Below are 19058 nucleotides of genomic sequence, written 5' to 3'. Positions count from 1 at the left end.
TTGCATCCTAACAAGTCGCAAAATCAAAAGTAGAATTTCAGTCCATATATAAGCTGCTGTTCATGTCCACGCAAAGGTTGAGCAAAGATGCTGCAACAGGGCAGCTCTGTGGAGATTCACTCTGACCTGTCTGTACACCACCCTCCAGTCTGGCGCTCTGGTCGGCGTCTTCAGTCGGTCCGTCTGGGTCACACTCTGAAGAACAACTTACCATTTCAATGGTGATCTGCGACTCCTCGTCTTTGACAAGTGACGGGGGAAATCCTGGTGAGGTGGAGATCTTAGTCAGGAGCTGTAATGAGTCCTGGTCAGCACTGGACTCCATGCTGACACTCTTACACAACAGGTGGAGGCTCTGACGCATCTCGTCCAGGTTCTGCTTCAGTTCCGTGTGCTCCTGCAGCAGTCGCTCTTTTTCACTTTTCTGTGGAAGAAAAAAAATCAGCCAACAAAGGGTTAATTTTTAAATTCTTCTTCTTAATTCTGGTGCAAGGTCAGTGAATAAACGATACACTGGAAAACACGTACTAGTTTTTTGATTTCACATTCTAGGTGTTGTATTCCATCTAGTTTCCTCTTCCTGCAACGCTGAGCAGCCACACGGTTTTTGCTTCGTCTGCGTACATCGTGGACAAACTCTAGCTGATCTGGAGTCAGATGATGGTTCCTCAAAAGCTGCTGGAAGGCACTGCGATTCAGGGTGGAGATCTGTTCTACTGGAAACGGAAGATCAATCTGTACACAATGAGAGTGATCATTTATATTAATTAAACTACAAACATGGCTCAAAGCAAAGTTGGTCATTTCTTAATATTACATTTAGTTTACATAAGTTTAATGCCAATAAAAACACAAAATAATAAGCATGTGAGCTGAGGGAAATTACAACTGGAGAGTTAAAATATATAATAAATGTTAACAGGTATTAATTATAAAAAAAAACCTGTAGTATAAAACAAACATCTGTGACTGTCGTCTGGAAAAGGCTTGCAAAAATGTCAGGCTGCTGCTGTTTCCCAGACTGCTCGGCTCACCAACAAAGATGACTAAATTATATTGTATCTAAGGACAATGACAAGTACACTGTGACGAGTACAGTACATGCTACACAGCAGTATAAGCCACAATGTATAATTTAGAAATAAAAACAATTGTGAAATCACAATTAAAACCTGAGATTTATAACTGTGAAATAATATCAATGTAGTGATTAAAAGTTTTTGGTTGAATCTGATTTTGCTATTTTTGGTAATGTGACTATACGATAGGTATGGCTCGACACAACTGTATCATGTCCAATACCGACATTGACAGCAAGCACAAAAAGTAATATGTTCTTCAGAGCTAAACATTTCCCCAAAAACTGCACAAGTTCACCTGAACTTATGACCCTAATTACTGTAAGTGCTATACTTTTTTGTAAAAACAGGGATTTATACTGATCATTTTACAACTTGACCTTCATAAACTCAAGAACTCAGAAAAATTTATTTTAGTAATGTTTTCTGGAAATTTCCAATCCACAAACATCAGTTTAGCATCACACTGACCTCAGCGGCTCTCTTGTTGTTAGCTTCAGTGTCTCCATCAGTGTCCAGATCCGAGTCGTCAGCAGAGTTGATGGAAGAGGATAAGCAGGGGCTCTTCTCCATCTGGGACAGACCGTCGGTGCGTGGAGTCAGGTCGCTACCTGTCCCCAGGTCCTTGAGAAAAGGGCAGTCCCCTGCACTGGAAGACAGGTCCAGCTGCTTCAGCCAATGGAAATCAGACGCTTTTGCTAAAGTGTTTGGGTCCATTGAATCCTGAGGGAGAGTTTGACTCTGAGACTGACATAGGTCAGACCAAAACCCTTTGGCCAGATGTTCGGCCACCTCCCTCTCCACGCTGCTCCTCTCCCCAAAACCCTCCTGTTGACTTAAAGCAGTAAGTGCAGTGTCTGCGATTTCAGCAGCCATTCTCTGTTCCAGGTTGGTCTCGGTCTGACCTGACAAATCACTGCAAGTATCAGCGACTGATGTGTTGATTGGACAGGAAGTGGGGTCCAAGTTGGTTTCTGCATGAAGCGTCTGAACACTGCGTTTCGCCTCCTCTGGTGTTGACAGCTCACAGGCTAAACCGCAGCTAAACACATCTCCCATCTCTAAAATGTCTCTGTCACAGAACTGAGACTGGTCTGCTTTGTCAGTGTCCTGGCATGGCAGAGACAACATGGGGCAAACACTGTTTGGTGCTAATAACAGAGATAACGGTTCCATCTGAGGCCCACAGTTCTGCAAACAGAAGCTTTCCTCCTTGGGACCTTTCTGACCCTGGGCACTCTGAGGACACTGGGAAGGGATGTTTTTTTGTTCATTGTGTCCTGAAGGCACTCTGCTGTGTGGTTCTGATGATTTAGGTCGGCTGCTGCTTTCACTGGAGACAAACTCACAACTCATACCAGCGTCTGGGCTTTGACAACATGCTGCTCCACGTCTGAGTTCCTGTGATGTTCTTTTGCCTTCAGTAAACTTGGGGATGAGGAAATCGAAGCACGATGACTCCAAGTCTCGGAACCCCAGGCACTCAGCACTTCTGCAAATGTCATGGATGTTCTCTTTTGTGAAGAGCAGCTGTGACGTGTAGGCAAACTGTAGCAGAGGCTCAAAGCCCCCCACAGTCACCTGGGGGTAAAGGATTAACAGCAAGTGGGAGCCAAAGTTAAATTTGTGTCAGAATGAACCTTAACACTGCTGTGTTTAAGACACAGGTGAAGAACAGAGAAACAAGTTGACCAATGGTAAACTGGAGCTTAATATTCCCGAACACAGTAAACACAAGCTTTAAACTTAAGCATTCCAGAATATACTGTATATGGTGGACTATTTCTGGCTATGCACTGACTGAGCTTCAGTTTTTATAGTTTTCTTTTGGACTTGAGCAAGTTCAGCTAAATATATGACAAACACTTAACAACTTCTCTCTTTCTACACATTCAAACTTTTACACTGTTAAGAGAAGTTTTTACAAAGACAATATTGTATGACTGGTAATACTTGTTTGCTGAAGCTCTGGGCTTCTTTGTGCATTCAGCCTTTTATGAATACTGCAAACAAAAACCATCCATCTTAACCCTATTTTACTGACCTCTTCAGGTAGGGTAATGACTGGATTCTGCGCAGCGCCACATGCGATCCTGTTGTGAAAGTATTCACTGCAAGACGCCAGGACAGAGCAGTGGGCTCGAAAACTCCTGTTCTCCACCACCACCGTCACGTCACAGAGGATGTCCTGCAGCCTTTGGTCATTTAGGCATTGCAGCACGTGATCGCTGTGCACGGCAGACTGAAATGTGAAGACTGAAGTGCGAGGAGCCTGAAGTGTCATGGTTCTTACAAGCTTAGCCTGTGTAATAGAGAATGGGGAAATAAAGAAATGGTCACCACACACAAACAATACACTTCACTGTATCATATGAATACAATAAATAGACTTTTTCATCAACCAAGAAATGAACTAGCAAGATATTTTCTATTGCGCAAAAGGGGAAGATTATATTACTTCCTGTTCTTTAAATATATAAGTGTTCTCATTCATTCTTATATACTAGTGGACACTATTACAAATGTTGACACCCAAAATACGTTTGTTGTAGCATAGCTGGTTTGATGTGCGGATAAAAAAAATTCAATGAAAGACATTTTAAAGAAACTATCTCACAATAATGAGAAACTGTAAAATATATACTAAAAGCCTAAACGTATAATTAATGATATAAAAGCACTTTTACACATAGTGAAAAAACAGTACGACTGATATATTTGTAAATGCCGTGGTCACAGGATAAATATTTAAGTTTTGTCCATCCGACATTATTGCGTCTAACAGTCAGCAAACCATCTATACAGTATATACATATATATTAAACGGGTGTGTGCTTTGAATTCAGTTAAACGTGATGAGGGGCATGTCACGCTTTAAAACGTGCACAGTAAGCTTAACTCAGCAAGTTTAAAAATGCTGACTCATATTTTACCAGCTTTCACCGCTGTCAGATAAAGAAAACAAGTGTACATACGCACTGCCTAATTTATTTAAAAAAGATCTTCACAAGTTAGCAAATGTCGACGTTTTCACCGAAGTCGCATTAATGGAAAAAAGTTTATCATTTCAGGTCTTTTCAGCTGAAAAGCTACGGCTAAAGGGCCGCCAGACCGTTAGCTGGACAGATCGAGGAGGAGCTTCCTGTTTTTTTATAATAGCAACAAATAATGAATACGTTGATGAAAAGCTAATTTAAATTATGTTAATTATCAATACACTCACCTGTCAGCTAAGAACTGTAGCCATGAGAGAGTTTCAGGATATAGATGACTCAGACCATCTGAAAAGTGAGCTCGTCATGTGACGAGGAGAAGCAGGAAGTGCTTTCCGCAACTTACTGCGCATGCTCGGTGCAAAGACTAGCCAGTGAAATTTTAAGGGTTTCACCCATATCTTAATGGCTTTCCAGTTACGTAGAAAAACATATGTCAATTTTAAGTTAAAATTACAAATGTTTACATAAATCAGAATGATAAGTCATCTTTTTGACCTCAGAATTTTGTTAACATCCGAGATTCAAGTCAGTACTGATATGTCCCTCACTGAATCTCATGAAAATAAGCCTTTCATTCGAGAAAAGAGAGCTTCTGAATTCAGTCACATGGTTTTAGGGCAAAAAAGAAACATTTATAAAAAAACAGAAAATCCCCAACATTCCAACCAGTATCTTAAAAATTCTGATAGAAAAGTGGCAAGTCAGAAAAAAATCCCAATTCTCAAGTGCAGGTTAAAAACACTTTCTATTTCAAATAAATTGTCATCATTTGATTGGCTCACTGAAACAAATGCATCATCATAATCTGTTGGGGGAATTACTTTTCAGTGTAACTACACAGTGCAGTTTCTGTTATTCATACATTACCGTCAATAGAAATAGGAACAAGAAGTGGGTACATTTACTGCAGTGTTGTATTGTTAATGTGTTCGTGTGAATTGTTCGTGTGGTTTGTTGATGAAAGTGGTGGTGAATTAAAATACAGTACCTTATGTTAAGAGGTGGCTTTAAAATCAATTTAACAATAAACTTTTGAGAGCTGAAGCCCTTCCTATGGTTTGCTCTCCATTATACAGTACACTACCAGCCCATCCCTTTACCTTTTAACATGTTAACACACTTTCTCAGTTGCTTGGTTTCATGTTGGTTATTGATACATTTTGAATAAAGGCTTATATTCTGGTGCACACAAGTGTTTTTTTTTAAAATACATTTTGAATAAAGGCTTATATTCTATATTTTAACGCATAAGTTGAACTTCAGCTCGATACAGCTTTATTTTTGCCATAAATTCATAATTTTTAAAATAGAAGACCTTTTAAATAGAAGATTTTTACAGGGAGTTCACTGCCTGATAAAGTCCACAACAGAACTAGTGGCTACTCTAACCTCATGTTTGGAAGGCTGTAGGTGTAAAAAGTACCGTGCAATTAGGCGTCCAGCTGTGTAATAATGAGTCACACAATGACAGTTTGGAAGATTCTTGTCAAACACCAGACAGCACCAAGGCCCAGTGATATGCCCAGCTTCTCCAATTAGGTGTGAAATCCAGCATGTGCTCCAGTAGGTCTTCATTTAGGTGGGGAAAAAAACAGGCAATGAAGCTCTGCTGAAGTCTTCGGGTGAGGTCAAACATCTGAACTGTGTCAATGACGCTAACCTTTACTGTCAGGGACTACAAAATGGAATGAAGTACTAGATTATACAGAGGTAGATGTCTCCCTTCCTGAACCATTACTAACCAGGTCTAACGGTCTGTGCCCATCACTGTAAATTTGAAAAACAAGCAGGCTGCCCAGGACAACGTCATTTATGTTGGGCCCTTGTTCCTGTTTTTTGTTCTCCTGAGAGTAAACAGCAGTAATAATAGACATATCTCTCAGATTGTAGTCTGATTTGACTTTTATTTTCCACATTTTCTGTTCCCTAAACGTGTGTGAGAAAAATAGAAATGGGCCTTTAAATACCTGGGAGATACTTGGACACAAATTGGATTAATATGTCAAATTGTTAAAAATCCTTTGTGAACCTTTATCAGTTTTATGTCACCCAAGTCACACTGAAGTTGGGGATCAAATGAAGAAGCTGAGATGAGATCAGCAGCAGCAGAAGGAAGCAGGTCAACAGATTTTCATTCACTTCCTGAGTGGTAATGAGGCACAGTTGTTTTCACCCGATCCTTTCGTAGAAGAGGAGGTAGGCTTGACAACTCTCCACCTGGCTCCTGCTCACAGAATGGACACTTGTGTCACTGATGTGGAACCAGGATCCGCCGGATGGATCTATTCCTGCATTGGAGCGATGTGGTAGTAAAGAGAAATCATATCGTCAATAACAGTATTGTCAAAGAAATGGGTTACATTATAACAGTGCTGTTGTAGAAGGTATTAGTCATAAATTACATCAGACTAATGTCCACAGTCTGTGAAGTGACTGTCAGGTCTGAAAATAGGGAGTGCTCAAGACAAAATGCTTTACAAACCAGTGAAATGACCCTTGATTAAGAGAACAAGTCAGCTATCAACAAAATTTACACAAAATTATGACAAACAACAACATGCCAAAAGGTTACTAAAAATTAAGGATGCATGAAATATTCAGGGTCATTGAAAATTCTAGTCCGGAAATTGTGTTTCAAGTTAACTGTAAAATACTAAAATATCTGATATACATAAACAATTAACCAAAATATGACTACAAATATTTTTTAAATCTTTATATTAAAACTACATCAAATTTTCTCAGAGACAACAGATCTAGCTCAGGATCCTCAAGTCCATATCACAAAAGGTATACATCTAATATTTAAATCACACTTAAGAGTGAGGCCGTACCGTCTCCTGAAATCCCGATGGATGTGGGACTGGGGTGCTCAGGTCGCACTTTTACATAGGCTGTGTAGTGACCAGATCTCATTGTTCCACGGTGCTCAACCACCCCATACAGACTGTACAAAATCTGAACCTCTTCTGTGTTGTGTTCAGACTAGAAAAATGACAAACATATAGTAACAAAAAGGAAAAGAACACCCATGCATGTATATATACATATGTATACATTATACTGAATAATATTATAAATATATACCTTGCACTTGACTCCACAATAAGGGGCCAAATCCAGTATCATGGGAAACTGCACATGTCTGTTAACCTTACAGATACTGAATGCATGCTAAAGGGAAATGACAACAGGGAAATTCTTGTTATTTGTTTTAGTGACAATAATAATAAATAATGTTTTTAGCTGACAGTAATTTCGATGTGAGCAATGAAACCTCTAGTCCTGTTTGTGTACCTGTTGAAATCTCTTCAGGTGCAGCGTCAGCACCGGTGGAGGAGAAGAGATCAGCATTTGCTTCAGAGCATCTGTGTAGACATTCTTCTTGGGTGCTTCAAGTACAAAAACAAATAAATATTTAAACAAAGGTAGAATGATTTTGTGGAAGTGTTGGTAGGTTTCTGTAGGTGTGTTCGTGTAGAAAAGTTTTACTCACTTCCAGCTTTTTCTTTCTGTCCCTGCTGTTTAGTGCAGGTGACACAGAGCAGGCTGTTGTTCTGTGTCAGAGTTTCCACTTCTGTGAACTGAAAAAGGCAGGACTGCACCGAGCATTCCTGTTTCTCTGGGGCTTTTCTAGAAGCCATGGTTTTAAAAGCCAACTCTGGGTCCTGGTGTACCACAGTGTACTCTTTCATCTCCTGATCCTCGGTGTCAGATTCTTCGATGGTCGTATCATCTAAATTGACTTTCTCCATCTCACTTGCCAGCTGTGCTTCCTCCTCTTCCTTCTGCTCTGTGTCAGAGGTTTTTTCTAGGACGATGTCCTTTGAATCCTGCTCTTTTGACAACGCTGCAAAGCGGTTGTTAACAGCCGAAGTAACTGACGAGCCCAGTTCGGCTTCTGAGTCCTCGTCTTCTTCTCTTTCTTTCTCAGCTGGTGCCACGTCCAGGGTGTGTTCTCTGGTCTCAGGACCAGCGATTTGTTCAGGTATTTCTTCATGGCCCTTACTGTCTTCATCTTGCCCTCCGTTGACGTCTGCAGAAGATTCTGTCTGTTCATTGTCAGCACAACTTGGAGAAGTGATACTATCCAGGGTGACTTGACCCTCCGATTTTTGCTGCCTCTTCTGCTGCTACAAACACAACAAGGTAGAAAATGTAGTTCAGTTCCAAAAAAGATTCAACACTAATTCATCGCACAGAGCAAAAAACACTCTGTGTTTTCTGTGCTACCTTGGCTTGTTTCTTTGCCTGCTTCTTTGCTTTCTTCTGCTGGTACTTACTCCCAGCCCCAGTGGGAATGTCCTCAGTTCCATTGGTCAAGACAGGACTGTTTCTTCCTTCTTGGTTTGAATCTGCAGTCTTCTGTCCTGCTTTTTTTGTATTCTTCTTCCTGTAAGCCTATAAGGTATAGTATGGACAAAAACATCATCATTATTTGGATTGTTAACACAAGAAGAACATGTATTATGTTGTTTTAGCCCATACATTTATGACCAGACTAGCTCTATTTAGGAAGAACACTTCCTTATATTATCAAGTGTGTCGTGGAAAACTATCAATTTTTAACGCAAATAGTTTGTCCTTATTCATCTATGCAACAGTGATTAAAAAATAAAGCCCATCTCTAAAGGTACATAATTGCATTCCTCTTATGTTTCCTTAGGCACTGCTCGTCTTCAGTTCAGGGCAGAAAATCGTAAATAATTTGATTTAAATATAAATTAGACAAAAAACAAAGACCACACCTCATCACAAACTGGAAGAGACAGATCCAAAAACATTTCCGTGACCACAGACACCTGTAAGTGCAAAGCAGAAAACACAATGTCACAGTGTGACATGACACTGACAGTTTTTGAACAAGTATTTTTAGCTGTGTCTACAAAGTACAAACCGTTCTACACTGCTGACACATTATAGTGCTCGTCATTTCTCCTCCAAACACCTGGTCAACAAAGTTTTTCAGGAGTCCGTGTTGTTCATATTCTGAAATCAGATGTGCAGATGTCAAAACTAGATGTTCGTCAATTGATAAATTGAACAGAAATAAACATGTTGACTTCAACCACGGTTACTTACCCTGAACCATTGTTTTCAGCTTCTCATCATTATCTGTGTTTTTCCTGGACTGTTTCAAAGCCTCTGTGATTCCTGAACGAATTCTCTGTCAGGACAAAAAGGGGAAAAAGTGGAATCTTAACCAGCCTGAGACAAACACCTTCTCCCAGGAAGAATTTATCATGGAACAACCTTCCTACAAAACTAAAGAAAATTACTGGGGAAAATACAAACTTTAAAAATGACTTCTGGCATTGTGCTTATACGTGATGTCGATCATTTTATTTTTAATGTGGTACACATCCATCTGTTCATCTTCTAGAGCCAAAACTGCTGAAGTACTTATCACAGTAATAGATCCACATGAAGATTTTACTTTTTTTTTTACAGGCTGGTCTGAGTTTTGAATCGTCATTATGTTCCTGTCTGTCCCTGATTTTTTAAACATGGCCACATAAACTGTCATACTGAAGATTTTATGTGCTAAAAACTTTTAATCAATGAGTTGTTTTTAAACGCACTTTGATCTCCTCAGCTCGCATCCCATCCAAAAGGTAGCGCAGCAGCTCTTGGCTATCTTGCTGCTGAAAGCCTCGAAATCTGGCAGCCCTGCAGAAAAGGAAGAAGAACTGAGTAAATATGTGAACGACATATAGTAGAACAGGGCGGGATTGGGTTTTTAAACCTCAAAACCTGAGTTTAAGTAGGTGACAATATATTTACTTTTTACAGACTTGTGTAAACAAGGTCTGTGGCGTCACCACACCCTTCAGAGTTTCCAGGATCTCACTGAGGAGCTGAGACATAGCCAGAGTCAGAGGTCCAGGCTGATCCAACTGCATCGTGACGGGTTCCTGTAATTAGAAAAACATTTTGGTAAGTTACAGGTACTGCCTGTTACAGAAACTTAATGACTTTATTGTGAAGTATATGAGAATAGTAAAAAACACACCAAATCTGGAAAAGCACCAGGATTGACGTGAAGAGCCAGGCTTTCTTCTGTCACCTTTTTGAGAGTGTTTCTCAGGAGTAGCGTTTGAGAGAGATTCTTTAAAAGAGAACAGCAGTCACATACCGGAACTTGCAGATTTCTATATTTTTGAAATAATGGAACTATTAAATAGAACCCAATTAATATAATTAAGGCAGTGGTTCCCAAACTTATTTGGCCATGTACAACCTTCTATATCCCAACTGGATTGACGCACCTCTTATTCCCTATGCCTTCAGGAAAAAAACAAACACAACAAGCTTTCCTATAAAAGAAGCATGTTTAACAATGGTTGATCTTGCATAAAGAGCGCTCGGGTTCTGCAACCCTTGGTATTTAGGATTTGTGTAATTAACATAATAAAAACAATAATCATTTTAAAAAAAACATCATATATAAATAAAACGTCATATATAAAATAGAAATCATAATTCAAAAAAAAACATGTCATATATAAAATATAAAGAATAATTTTAGGGAGAAAATAGCTTTCAGCTCATCGCACTCATAACCTCTTCTTAAACATCACATTTAATCGTGCTCACATGACCAGAACCATCATAGAACAAAAAAATCACGTCAACAACAATGCGCTCTCGTGTTTGAATTAAACTGAAATGGAACTGAAATGTAAGTTTCACAGTAAAAGCACAAACAAAAAAACCCAAACCGCCATCACTTTTTTTAAATCTCGTGCACACCCTAGTGGCAGCTCGTGTGCACCACACTTCATGGCGTTTTTTTAACAAACATAATGGTCCCTGGTACTATGCGGTAGACACTTTCAGCCTCTCTTACCTGAATGACGGAGTTAAAAAAACACGTGTTTCCCAGGTTGCTCAGACCCTTCACTGGAATTCCAGCTTTGGCGTCAGTTTTTATGGACTTCTGGGATTTTCCCAAATTCTCCTCTTTCTTAGTCGTTTTCTGTTTGTTGTCCTTGTTTTCTTTGTTATTCTTGTCTTCATTTTCATGTCCATTTACAGCTTCTGTCTTTTGATCCACTTCCATCATGTTATCCTCCTCTTTAACTCCTAAATAATAATAATAAAGGGAATTGTACATGTTATTGACATAATTTCAATATACAGGTGCAGCTCAAAACAAACCTGAATATTGTGAAAAAGTTCAATTTCTTGACAATAATTTCAGTGAAGTGAAACTCATATTATATACATATCACATAAACAGTATATACTGTATATTCATTAGTGAAATATTTCAAGCTTGTATATCTCGTAATTTTGATAATTACTTACTGAGACCTAACCCTAACCCTAACCCTAACAGATAATGAAAAAAATTAAGTGTCTCAGACTAAGACTAAGAAAGACAGAAGAAGAAGATCCACAGTTGTGATGCCTGAAGGAGGCAGCCAAAGAAGGAAAAGAATGAAGGTGCCTACTTTTTTGTGGTCTCTTTATGGAATCTTCAGAGGTGTGTTTTTTGAGGTTAGTTAACAGCTGAGCCAAATGTCCAGTTCTGGAGAACTGAACTTCATCATCACATATGTAACACCTAGACATTAGAAAACAAGACAGAAATCATGCATTTTTGATATAACAGTATTATAATGTCCCCACATGACTGAGGAATGTTATTTGGAAAAGCATCAATAGGTGAGATTTGTGTTTCAAATGTAATCTATTACTATTAATATTATTAGTTATTTCTTTAGGTGAACATACAGTACTTACCACACACTCCAGTTGTCTACACTGACCACTAGGCAGTGTGGATCAGAACGTGGAGTCTCATAATGTCTGATCGCATGTTTCTTCTCAGAATTTCGGCCACAGCCCTGATGGAAGACGAACCCTCATGACTTTACTTCAGCTTCAAATTAGTCAGTTTTGAGCAGATTTGTACTAGTCACAAAAGCAGTTTTAATATGATGTCATTACAGATTCAGGTTACAGTAAGTGCTGCCAACTAAAAGGGACACCTGTCCTCTAAGGCTGGATCTGGAATCAATTATAAATAAGGCAGAATAACAAACCAATTTACCATTTAAACCATTAAATTTTAAATCAATCTGAAAATGGACAGAAAGCAGAGTGAAGCTAAGTTGATTTTCTATAGGTTTGTTGATAGTCTGAGCAAGAAGATTATTCTGTCTAAATGACTGTTCTGTCTTTAGTTAAATCTAAATGCATCACAACTCACCCTGTGGCCACATTTTAAGCACATCCATATGGCTGCTATTTCTTGTTCGTCTTCTGAGTCGTGTGACAGGAGGTTGCTGTTATTTTCTTTATTTTCCTCATGATTACAGTCCTGACAGCTGTTCCAGTCAGAGTTCCCACTAAGTTTCTTCAGAAGAGTTTGGTCAGTTCCTTTCTTTATGTGTCTACATGAAGGACCTGTGAAGTTACAAAAATAGCAAGAGAAGCTCACACCATGCCTTTCCCTGTCATACCACACAAGTGAAAGTGTAGCATCCATACATGAGCCAGCAGGCAGCCCAGGAGACTTAGTCATCACAGAAACAAACATCAATGGAACCACCACTAATGACATGGTTTCTGATTGGACCAAAGGTATTTTATATGGTATGTAAAATAAAAAACTATTTGATCTCTGGTGTAAATAAATATTTATGTAAGTATGTAAATGCATCTTGAAGGGCAATGGCGCTGGAAGTCTTCCATGTGTGGGTTTTATGGTTGGCAGTAAAGTCAGAGGGAATAGCAGTTCTAGCTATATTTAAATAGATCTTTATAGTCACTGTTCACAAACCAATGAAAAGCTGTTAATTAGCTCTTTAAATGAGCAGCACCAGTATAAGAATAAAAATAAGGTTTAAAGCCAGCTATAAAAAAACAATTTATATTAAATACAAAATATCAGGGTGGAAAAAAAAAAACAATTTAAATTAAATACAAAATATCAGGGCGTGGGGCTATACACAGTGTGCAATGTAAAAATTAGATGAACAATTCTGTAGAAGAAGAACAGTGACCTAAAGTTGTATTGAATAAGCTTGTAAGCTTGTAAACAAGAAAAGTTCAAATAGGGATTTAAAATTCTGTAAGATTCTCATACTGACCAGGGTGAGGCAGCAATCTGTACGATTGTCCAATTTTTCATCTTTTCCTTCTATGTAAGAAGGAAAAGATGAAAATCGTTTAGTTTGGTAGTTGATTTAGGAATTCTCTTGATATCCCTTTGTTGATAAGCACATGCAGCACGAAGAAAGATGTATATTTGGATGCGCGACATCTCTTAAATAATTACGTTTGACAATGATTTTACCAAAACAAAAGTAAACGTCCGTAAAGTGATTACCTGAAAAATCAAATTCTTCTTCTTCTCTTGAGCCTTTGTCTTTTCCTCTCTTCTTTCCCATGTTCACCTAACACCACACTGACCTGAGGTTACGCTATCTCTATAAACTCACCAACTTTTCATAACAACATATCCACACAGGGCAGACCAATGTAGCATATGTTGTAGTTCACAAAACTTACAGTTATCAAAGAAGTCCAACTACATTCGCAATTTTCGCTTTATTTTTTAGTTTGTAGGGATAAAATGTTTAATTCCTGACAACGTTTGCGTTCTAGAAGGAATATACAGTTAATTCGAAGCCTGAAGTATAAAAACAGGGCAGTAACTGTTCATTATTTGCCAAATTGTCACTCGTTACATTGACTGGAAATCACAAACTGACACATGTACTCTAATAAAACGCTTGTTGTCGCTTCCTGTGTGCAACCTATGAAATAGTCCGTGTTGAAACAGCAAGGAGTTAGGCGATTATAAAAAAGAATACATTTTAAATGTTAACTTGGACTTTCAAATTTCTTTAGTTTAAGCTTCTTGATAAATACTAAATAGTAATAAAGAAACACGCAAGACTTCGTGTTTGGAGAAAAATGTAAACTAAATAAATACATTAATAAAAATAGTTTTGACCCTTAGCATTTGCCGTTTTGTGCGTCTTTTAAAACTGTCCGTGTTGCAACATACAGCTTTGTTTATCAAATATTTTTGGAGTCACATACATGGTTAGGACATGATAGGGTGGAATCCACGTGTAAGTTCTGGATTTGAATAGGTAATATGTTTTACTTTGGATGAATCGGTCCTACGATTGCCATGTTTATTTGACAACAAATAGGTATTAGTTTTGATTTTGTAACAACACGCGAAGACTGAGGCTTTTAGAAGCATGTCTCACTTGGAGTGGGCTGAGTCTCAGCTGGCAGAAATCGAACTGTTGACCAGCATGTTTCCCACCCGGGAAGAGCTGGAGCTCACAGATCCGCTGGCACTGGCCGAGCTGAGAGAGTATGTAGAAGGTAGAACATCAGCAGGTAGGCCCCCGCCTCTCAGACCCCAGTTTCTTATTAAATACAAGCTGGACACTGCGAGCACAGATAAGGTAAAGTACTTAGACTACGATTTGATGTCACTGGACTTTAAAGATAATGATCTAACTAAGTTCCTTTCTTTTATTCAGATTGATTTCATTCTATCCTGTGCTTATCCATCTGAGTACCCTAATGTGTTACCAGAGATAACAGTCAGGTAAGTGTCAGTGTGATGTTGATACATATAAAAGGTTTATAACGTGGAGAAATCTCACCAACCTTATGGGCTGAAAATCAGAAAAGATAAACGTAGATACAGGGTCACATGTTAATTGTTAAATATTAACAGTTTTGTTACTTGTTACCATAGGTGTGTTGGTCTAAGCCGGGCCCAGCAGACACAGCTCCACTCTGCTCTTAACATGTACCTGACAGAGAACTGCCAGGGTGAAGTTTGTGTGCTCTCTGCTGTGGACTGGGTGAAAGACCACTTACAGCTCTTCGTTGATAGGAGCTCATCCGCAGCAGCAGCAGCAACTCCGAAGAAAGAGTCTCATCCCCGGCCAGTGGAAGTGTTCAGCCGACTGTGGATCTACAGCCACCACATCTACAATAAGACCAAGAGGAAAAACATTTTAGAGTGGTCCAAAGAGCTCGGCCTGTCGGGGTTCAGCATGCCGGGGAAGCCTGGTATTGTGTGTGTGGAAGGTCCTCAGTCAGCCTGTGAGGAGTTCTGGGCCAGGTCTGGTTAATTTGTGGTAACAAGTTTTACAGCCAAGTTTTTTCTTGACATTTTTAAAATGAATCTGTCGTTTTCTCTCATTTTACAGAGTGAAAGTTCTGACATGGAAGAAAATCATGATTAAACACAGGGAGGATTTTGCCCTCAGTCCTCGCTGTCAGGATGATCAGACTATGGAATGTCTTCAATCCCTGCGTAAATTCACAGGTTTTGAAGAGGCTATGTTTGACCCACACGGTAACAGAGGCAATCACATGGACCTTGGACAACTTTACCAGTTTTTAAACGAGAAGGGCTGCTGTGATGTTTTTCAGATGTATTTTGGCATTGAAGGAAGGTAGCTGTCCAATAAAGATTTTTATACATTTTGCTCTGTTTTTTTTACTCCTTTTTTCAGAATTCACAAAAGACATTCGATTAATAGACTTTCCATTTTTAACATGGAAAATAACCAATTTCAGATTGCTTATTAAAAAAAAAAAGTTTCTAATTTACTGGATATCTATCGTTAAGACATTCGTCAGCAGGGGGCAGCATCGACGCAGGTGAAAAAAAATCTGCATCGTATGAGATAAGAATTTACCGTTAACGTTAAAACCTGCATAAGTTGTACAATGTAAATAGAGAAAATATTTCGATATACAGTACTATTACAGTAATGAGTTGTTCTACATAATGTGTACACAAGTGATTTTATGTTTCTTAAAAATAGGTACAGAAAATAATTGTTTTTTTTCCCTCTGACACTTTTATTTAGGTTTTTCATCAGTGTCAACAAACAAATGCTAATGAATATTAATTACATATGGAGGTTAAAATATATGTAAACTAAAACAACTAATCGGTAAAAAAAAAGAAAAGAAAAAAAGTAGGTGAGACCAAGGGGGACAAAGGTCATGAACAACTGCTAGTTATTTTTGTGCTCCAAGCACGGGGGTGTTGTGCACACGCAAAAACTATTTGCTCTTATTTGTATTTGTCGTGAGCTTTAACTGTTAACTGTTCTGAATTGAACTCCTTACTTATTTGTTTTCTGAATACAGGATGATGCAAGTAGACTAATGGCAGATGATTATTCATCTCTATTTCCCCCCTTACCCTCGTGTTCCTCCCTGCATTATTCTCAGTAGAATCTCCATCAATTAGATCCCCCAAATTCTATTTTACTTTTGAATGAAATAAATAAATAATGACAATTAAATGAATAAAAACAGACTGAAGTAATTATTAGACTAACAAGTAACCAACCAACTAACTAACTAATTATTGCAGACTGGGAGTCATCTGGTGTTCATTAGATTATTGATCACACACTCAGGAAAATGTTAATAAAAACTATCTCCCCGTCGGGGAATTGAACCCCGGTCTCCCGCGTGACAGGCGGGGATACTCACCACTATACTAACGAGGATATATTAAAAACCAAAACACAACAATATGTAATTTACACCTACTTTGCTTTAAAAAAAGCCATCGACTTATTCAAGTGAACTCGGAAGCGAGCTTGGAGCAAGAGACTTTCGTCCAATAGGTGGCAATATTGCCCATATGGGCATTTACGCTCTGGTTTCTCCCAGACAAAGCAAAGAAACGTTGCATTTGCAAACAGTACCAGGAGTCTACTGTAATTACAGGTTATTGTGACCAGGTGATTCTCAGACACTCTGTGTTATACCTTTCAACCATCAATTCGGCTTAACGGTAAATTGACCATTTCAAATTACAGACTGGATTTATTTTCCATTTATTTTCTATTTATAACAACAATAAACCGTAAAAGTGAGTTGCTCTTTCCTTTAGAGATGCGTTTCTAAAAACAGACGTTTTCAGTGCTTTTAACTTCCTTTTCCACTCGACCTGAAGGAAGCAGAAGGAGTGGTATTGACATCGGCCACAGCCGGAAAAGGTAATTACCTCCACTTCTGGTCAATACAGGTCAGAAATACCATATCAGGTGGAGTGTATTGTCTTCAACCCTGTTATTGCTCCTGACCTGTGCCTTAGGTGTTGTGTCCACTCTCTGAGTGTAGCCCATAAGAAGAAAACATCATGGATTCCATTGCTTTGTCACTGAAATAAAACAAAGAAAACGTATCAAAACAATGCATTCATGGATGGAATTACTTTTGTATATTAATTGATGAAAAAGAGAAAAGCAGAGATAAACTTTGTTGTCTATTGTTCTAACTCAGTGTTTACGATATCATTTAATATAATTTTTTTAATGTTTAAAATGATAATAATAAAATACACATGTATTTTCCACATGTATGTAACACATTTATTTTATCCATTTTAGTTGCAGACACTACCCAAAACCAAACACCTTCTTGAGTCATCATTCCATTTAAACAAAGCATTGTTTCTGGTAATCTGCCCCCACAACAGAATATCTAAAAAAAACACAAAAAACTAGAGGAGCCATAGTGCTAATTACAGAAAGTCAAAGATACATGTATGCTGAATGTAAATTAAAATTGTTGATAGAAAAAAAAAATGAAATTGAAAATTCTCACTGCATGTTTTCTACTACTGAAGGTGACACGGAGAAAATGCATCATGTAATGACTAAGATATCAATCTTAATATGATTTCCTACCTGGGATTTAACTGACGACTTTCCAGAATCTTCTGCCTTGTATTGCTTTCAGTAGGTGAATTCATGCTCCTGGCTTCATGCAATAAAGTACCAAATAAAATCAAAATATATTGTCGTAAATTAGGTTAAAGTAAATTATATTACGTATCATGCGTTTCAGATTTTTAAAAATATTTGTAATGTTTCTTTGAGAGTTTGAGTTTTTTTACCCTTTTTTCCTTTCTTATGTTTTAAATTGTATATTCACAGACATATGTTATATGATATATAGATAGATAATACAGTTACAGCTCAGTAAAAAAAACTCTGCAAAAACAAGTTCTCAAAGTCTATTACAGCCTCAGCTCCGATTAAAAACCTATTCTACATTAACTCTTACTCAAACACTGCTGGGTTTTTCCCTCCATTTCTCTTTATTTTATGCAATAACTCAACAGGACTACTGATGCATATAATTGAATTCGTTTTGAACAATGTGAAAGATTTTTGCTTGTTCTGATGTGATCGTGCTCTAAAAGTGAGCACAATAATGACAGAGCCACGCCAACAACAAGGTATAGTTTCAAAAGCTCCATGTGGATTGAGTTTTCAAAATAAAAGGTGTGGCATAAGGCACATTTTGAACATTGGCAACAGAGCAGGTCAGCGTCTGTACCAACTCTGCCTTCATTTGTCCATGAAGGCAGATGTGTTTGTCTATTACATGACTCACAAACTTAACCGTCGAAGGATTACCATTAGCATTATTAAATAGACCCCAAATAGTTGCAATTAATTAACGGAAAAATATTGGAATAAAAATAGAACGCTTGCTTTGAGATAGTTATATTCACACAGATTTAAAAAATAAATAAAACAATCTCAATATAAAAATGACACCAGGATTAGCAACATTAAACAGACAACTGAAATGTAAAGCAGGAATAAACACAGGACAGAGCAGAACAGCTGCAAAAAAGGATAAAAATACTGAAATACAACCAAATATTAGAACTGTCAATCAATGTTTTTCATAAGCTCAAACACAGGGTAGCTGTGATTAATCCTATTATCATATATATATTCAGATGAATTATTCTTCATAAATTCACGAGACTGAAATGCTATTTTCAATATAAAACAGAATGGCAGTGATGCCTTTATGTTCACACAGTCAACTGGAGGGTTGTGTCCACAGCTGAAGTTCAGTGTTCAGTATTTGATGGTGACTTTATGGAAACAGCATCAGTCATTTTAAGTGTATGTTTTTATTATCAAAGCAATTAAACAAACCA

At 38.0% G+C, this 19058-nt stretch overlaps 3 protein-coding genes, 1 long non-coding RNA gene and 1 other non-coding gene across 15 annotated transcripts in view; 1 reads left to right on the top strand and 4 right to left on the bottom strand.

Annotated features, from left to right (window-relative positions):
• bach1a (BTB and CNC homology 1, basic leucine zipper transcription factor 1 a) overlaps nt 1-5752 on the bottom strand; it is a 41218-nt gene extending 35466 nt beyond the window's left edge. For 7 of the 10 annotated variants that reach the window (XR_003049629.1, XR_003049630.1, XR_003049628.1 and 4 more), the window contains exons 1-5: nt 4303-5285; nt 3124-3381; nt 1551-2660; nt 529-735; nt 212-424 (exon numbers count right to left, since the gene is read on the bottom strand). Coding sequence is in view for 3 of the 10 variants with exons in the window: in XM_025055332.1 (XP_024911100.1) it covers nt 38-424; nt 529-735; nt 1551-2660; nt 3124-3363 (1944 nt within the window). In the remaining 7 variants the exon portion in view is untranslated. Of the gene's footprint in view, nt 1-6; nt 425-528; nt 736-1550; nt 2661-3123; nt 3382-4302; nt 5286-5498 lie in introns of those variants that run through there. The other 3 variants (XM_025055333.1, XM_025055332.1, XM_017032033.2) reach the window with 3 other exon arrangements.
• Nucleotides 5753-5907: 155 nt separating this feature from the next.
• usp16 (ubiquitin specific peptidase 16) lies at nt 5908-13866 on the bottom strand. Of its 2 annotated transcripts, XM_025055331.1 has the most exons (18): nt 13416-13865; nt 13177-13226; nt 12294-12490; nt 11825-11928; nt 11533-11645; nt 10926-11161; nt 10089-10184; nt 9860-9990; nt 9658-9745; nt 9158-9242; nt 8973-9064; nt 8824-8877; nt 8309-8476; nt 7572-8208; nt 7373-7467; nt 7163-7249; nt 6910-7060; nt 5908-6363 (listed from the first exon to the last, which is right to left on the bottom strand). In XM_025055331.1, exons 3-18 carry the CDS (start codon nt 12315-12317, stop codon nt 6245-6247), a joined length of 2280 nt encoding a protein of 759 aa, XP_024911099.1. In that variant the 5' UTR covers nt 12318-12490; nt 13177-13226; nt 13416-13865; the 3' UTR covers nt 5908-6244. The 2 variants fall into 2 exon arrangements, with proteins under 2 accessions (XP_024911099.1, XP_008307466.1); XM_008309244.3 differs by lacking the exon at nt 13177-13226 and having other exon boundaries at nt 13416-13866.
• A 222-nt stretch (nt 13867-14088) lies between these two features.
• Nucleotides 14089-15554, top strand: rwdd2b (RWD domain containing 2B). Its single transcript, XM_008309243.3, has 4 exons — nt 14089-14514; nt 14593-14660; nt 14814-15185; nt 15274-15554. The coding sequence occupies exons 1-4, from the start codon at nt 14302-14304 to the stop codon at nt 15524-15526; spliced, it is 906 nt and encodes a 301-aa protein (XP_008307465.1). The 5' UTR covers nt 14089-14301; the 3' UTR covers nt 15527-15554.
• A 970-nt stretch (nt 15555-16524) lies between these two features.
• On the bottom strand, nt 16525-16596 carry trnad-guc (transfer RNA aspartic acid (anticodon GUC)). The gene has a single exon. It is a non-coding gene; the product is annotated as a tRNA-Asp (tRNA).
• A 245-nt stretch (nt 16597-16841) lies between these two features.
• The window catches only part of LOC112486979 (uncharacterized), a 3895-nt gene continuing 1678 nt past the window's right edge, over nt 16842-19058 (bottom strand). Inside the window, exons 2-4 of the long non-coding RNA XR_003049623.1 lie at nt 17785-17857; nt 17179-17255; nt 16842-17042 (exon numbers count right to left, since the gene is read on the bottom strand). This is a non-coding gene — a long non-coding RNA (uncharacterized LOC112486979). The remainder of the gene's footprint in view (nt 17043-17178; nt 17256-17784; nt 17858-19058) is intronic.

Source organism: Cynoglossus semilaevis, chromosome 4 (assembly GCF_000523025.1).
Source record: "Cynoglossus semilaevis isolate Cse_v1.0 chromosome 4, Cse_v1.0, whole genome shotgun sequence".
NCBI classification, from domain to species: Eukaryota; Metazoa; Chordata; class Actinopteri; order Pleuronectiformes; family Cynoglossidae; genus Cynoglossus; species Cynoglossus semilaevis.
The sequence above is the reverse complement of the archived record's forward strand: the minus strand, read 5'-3'. Positions and strand labels throughout refer to the sequence as shown.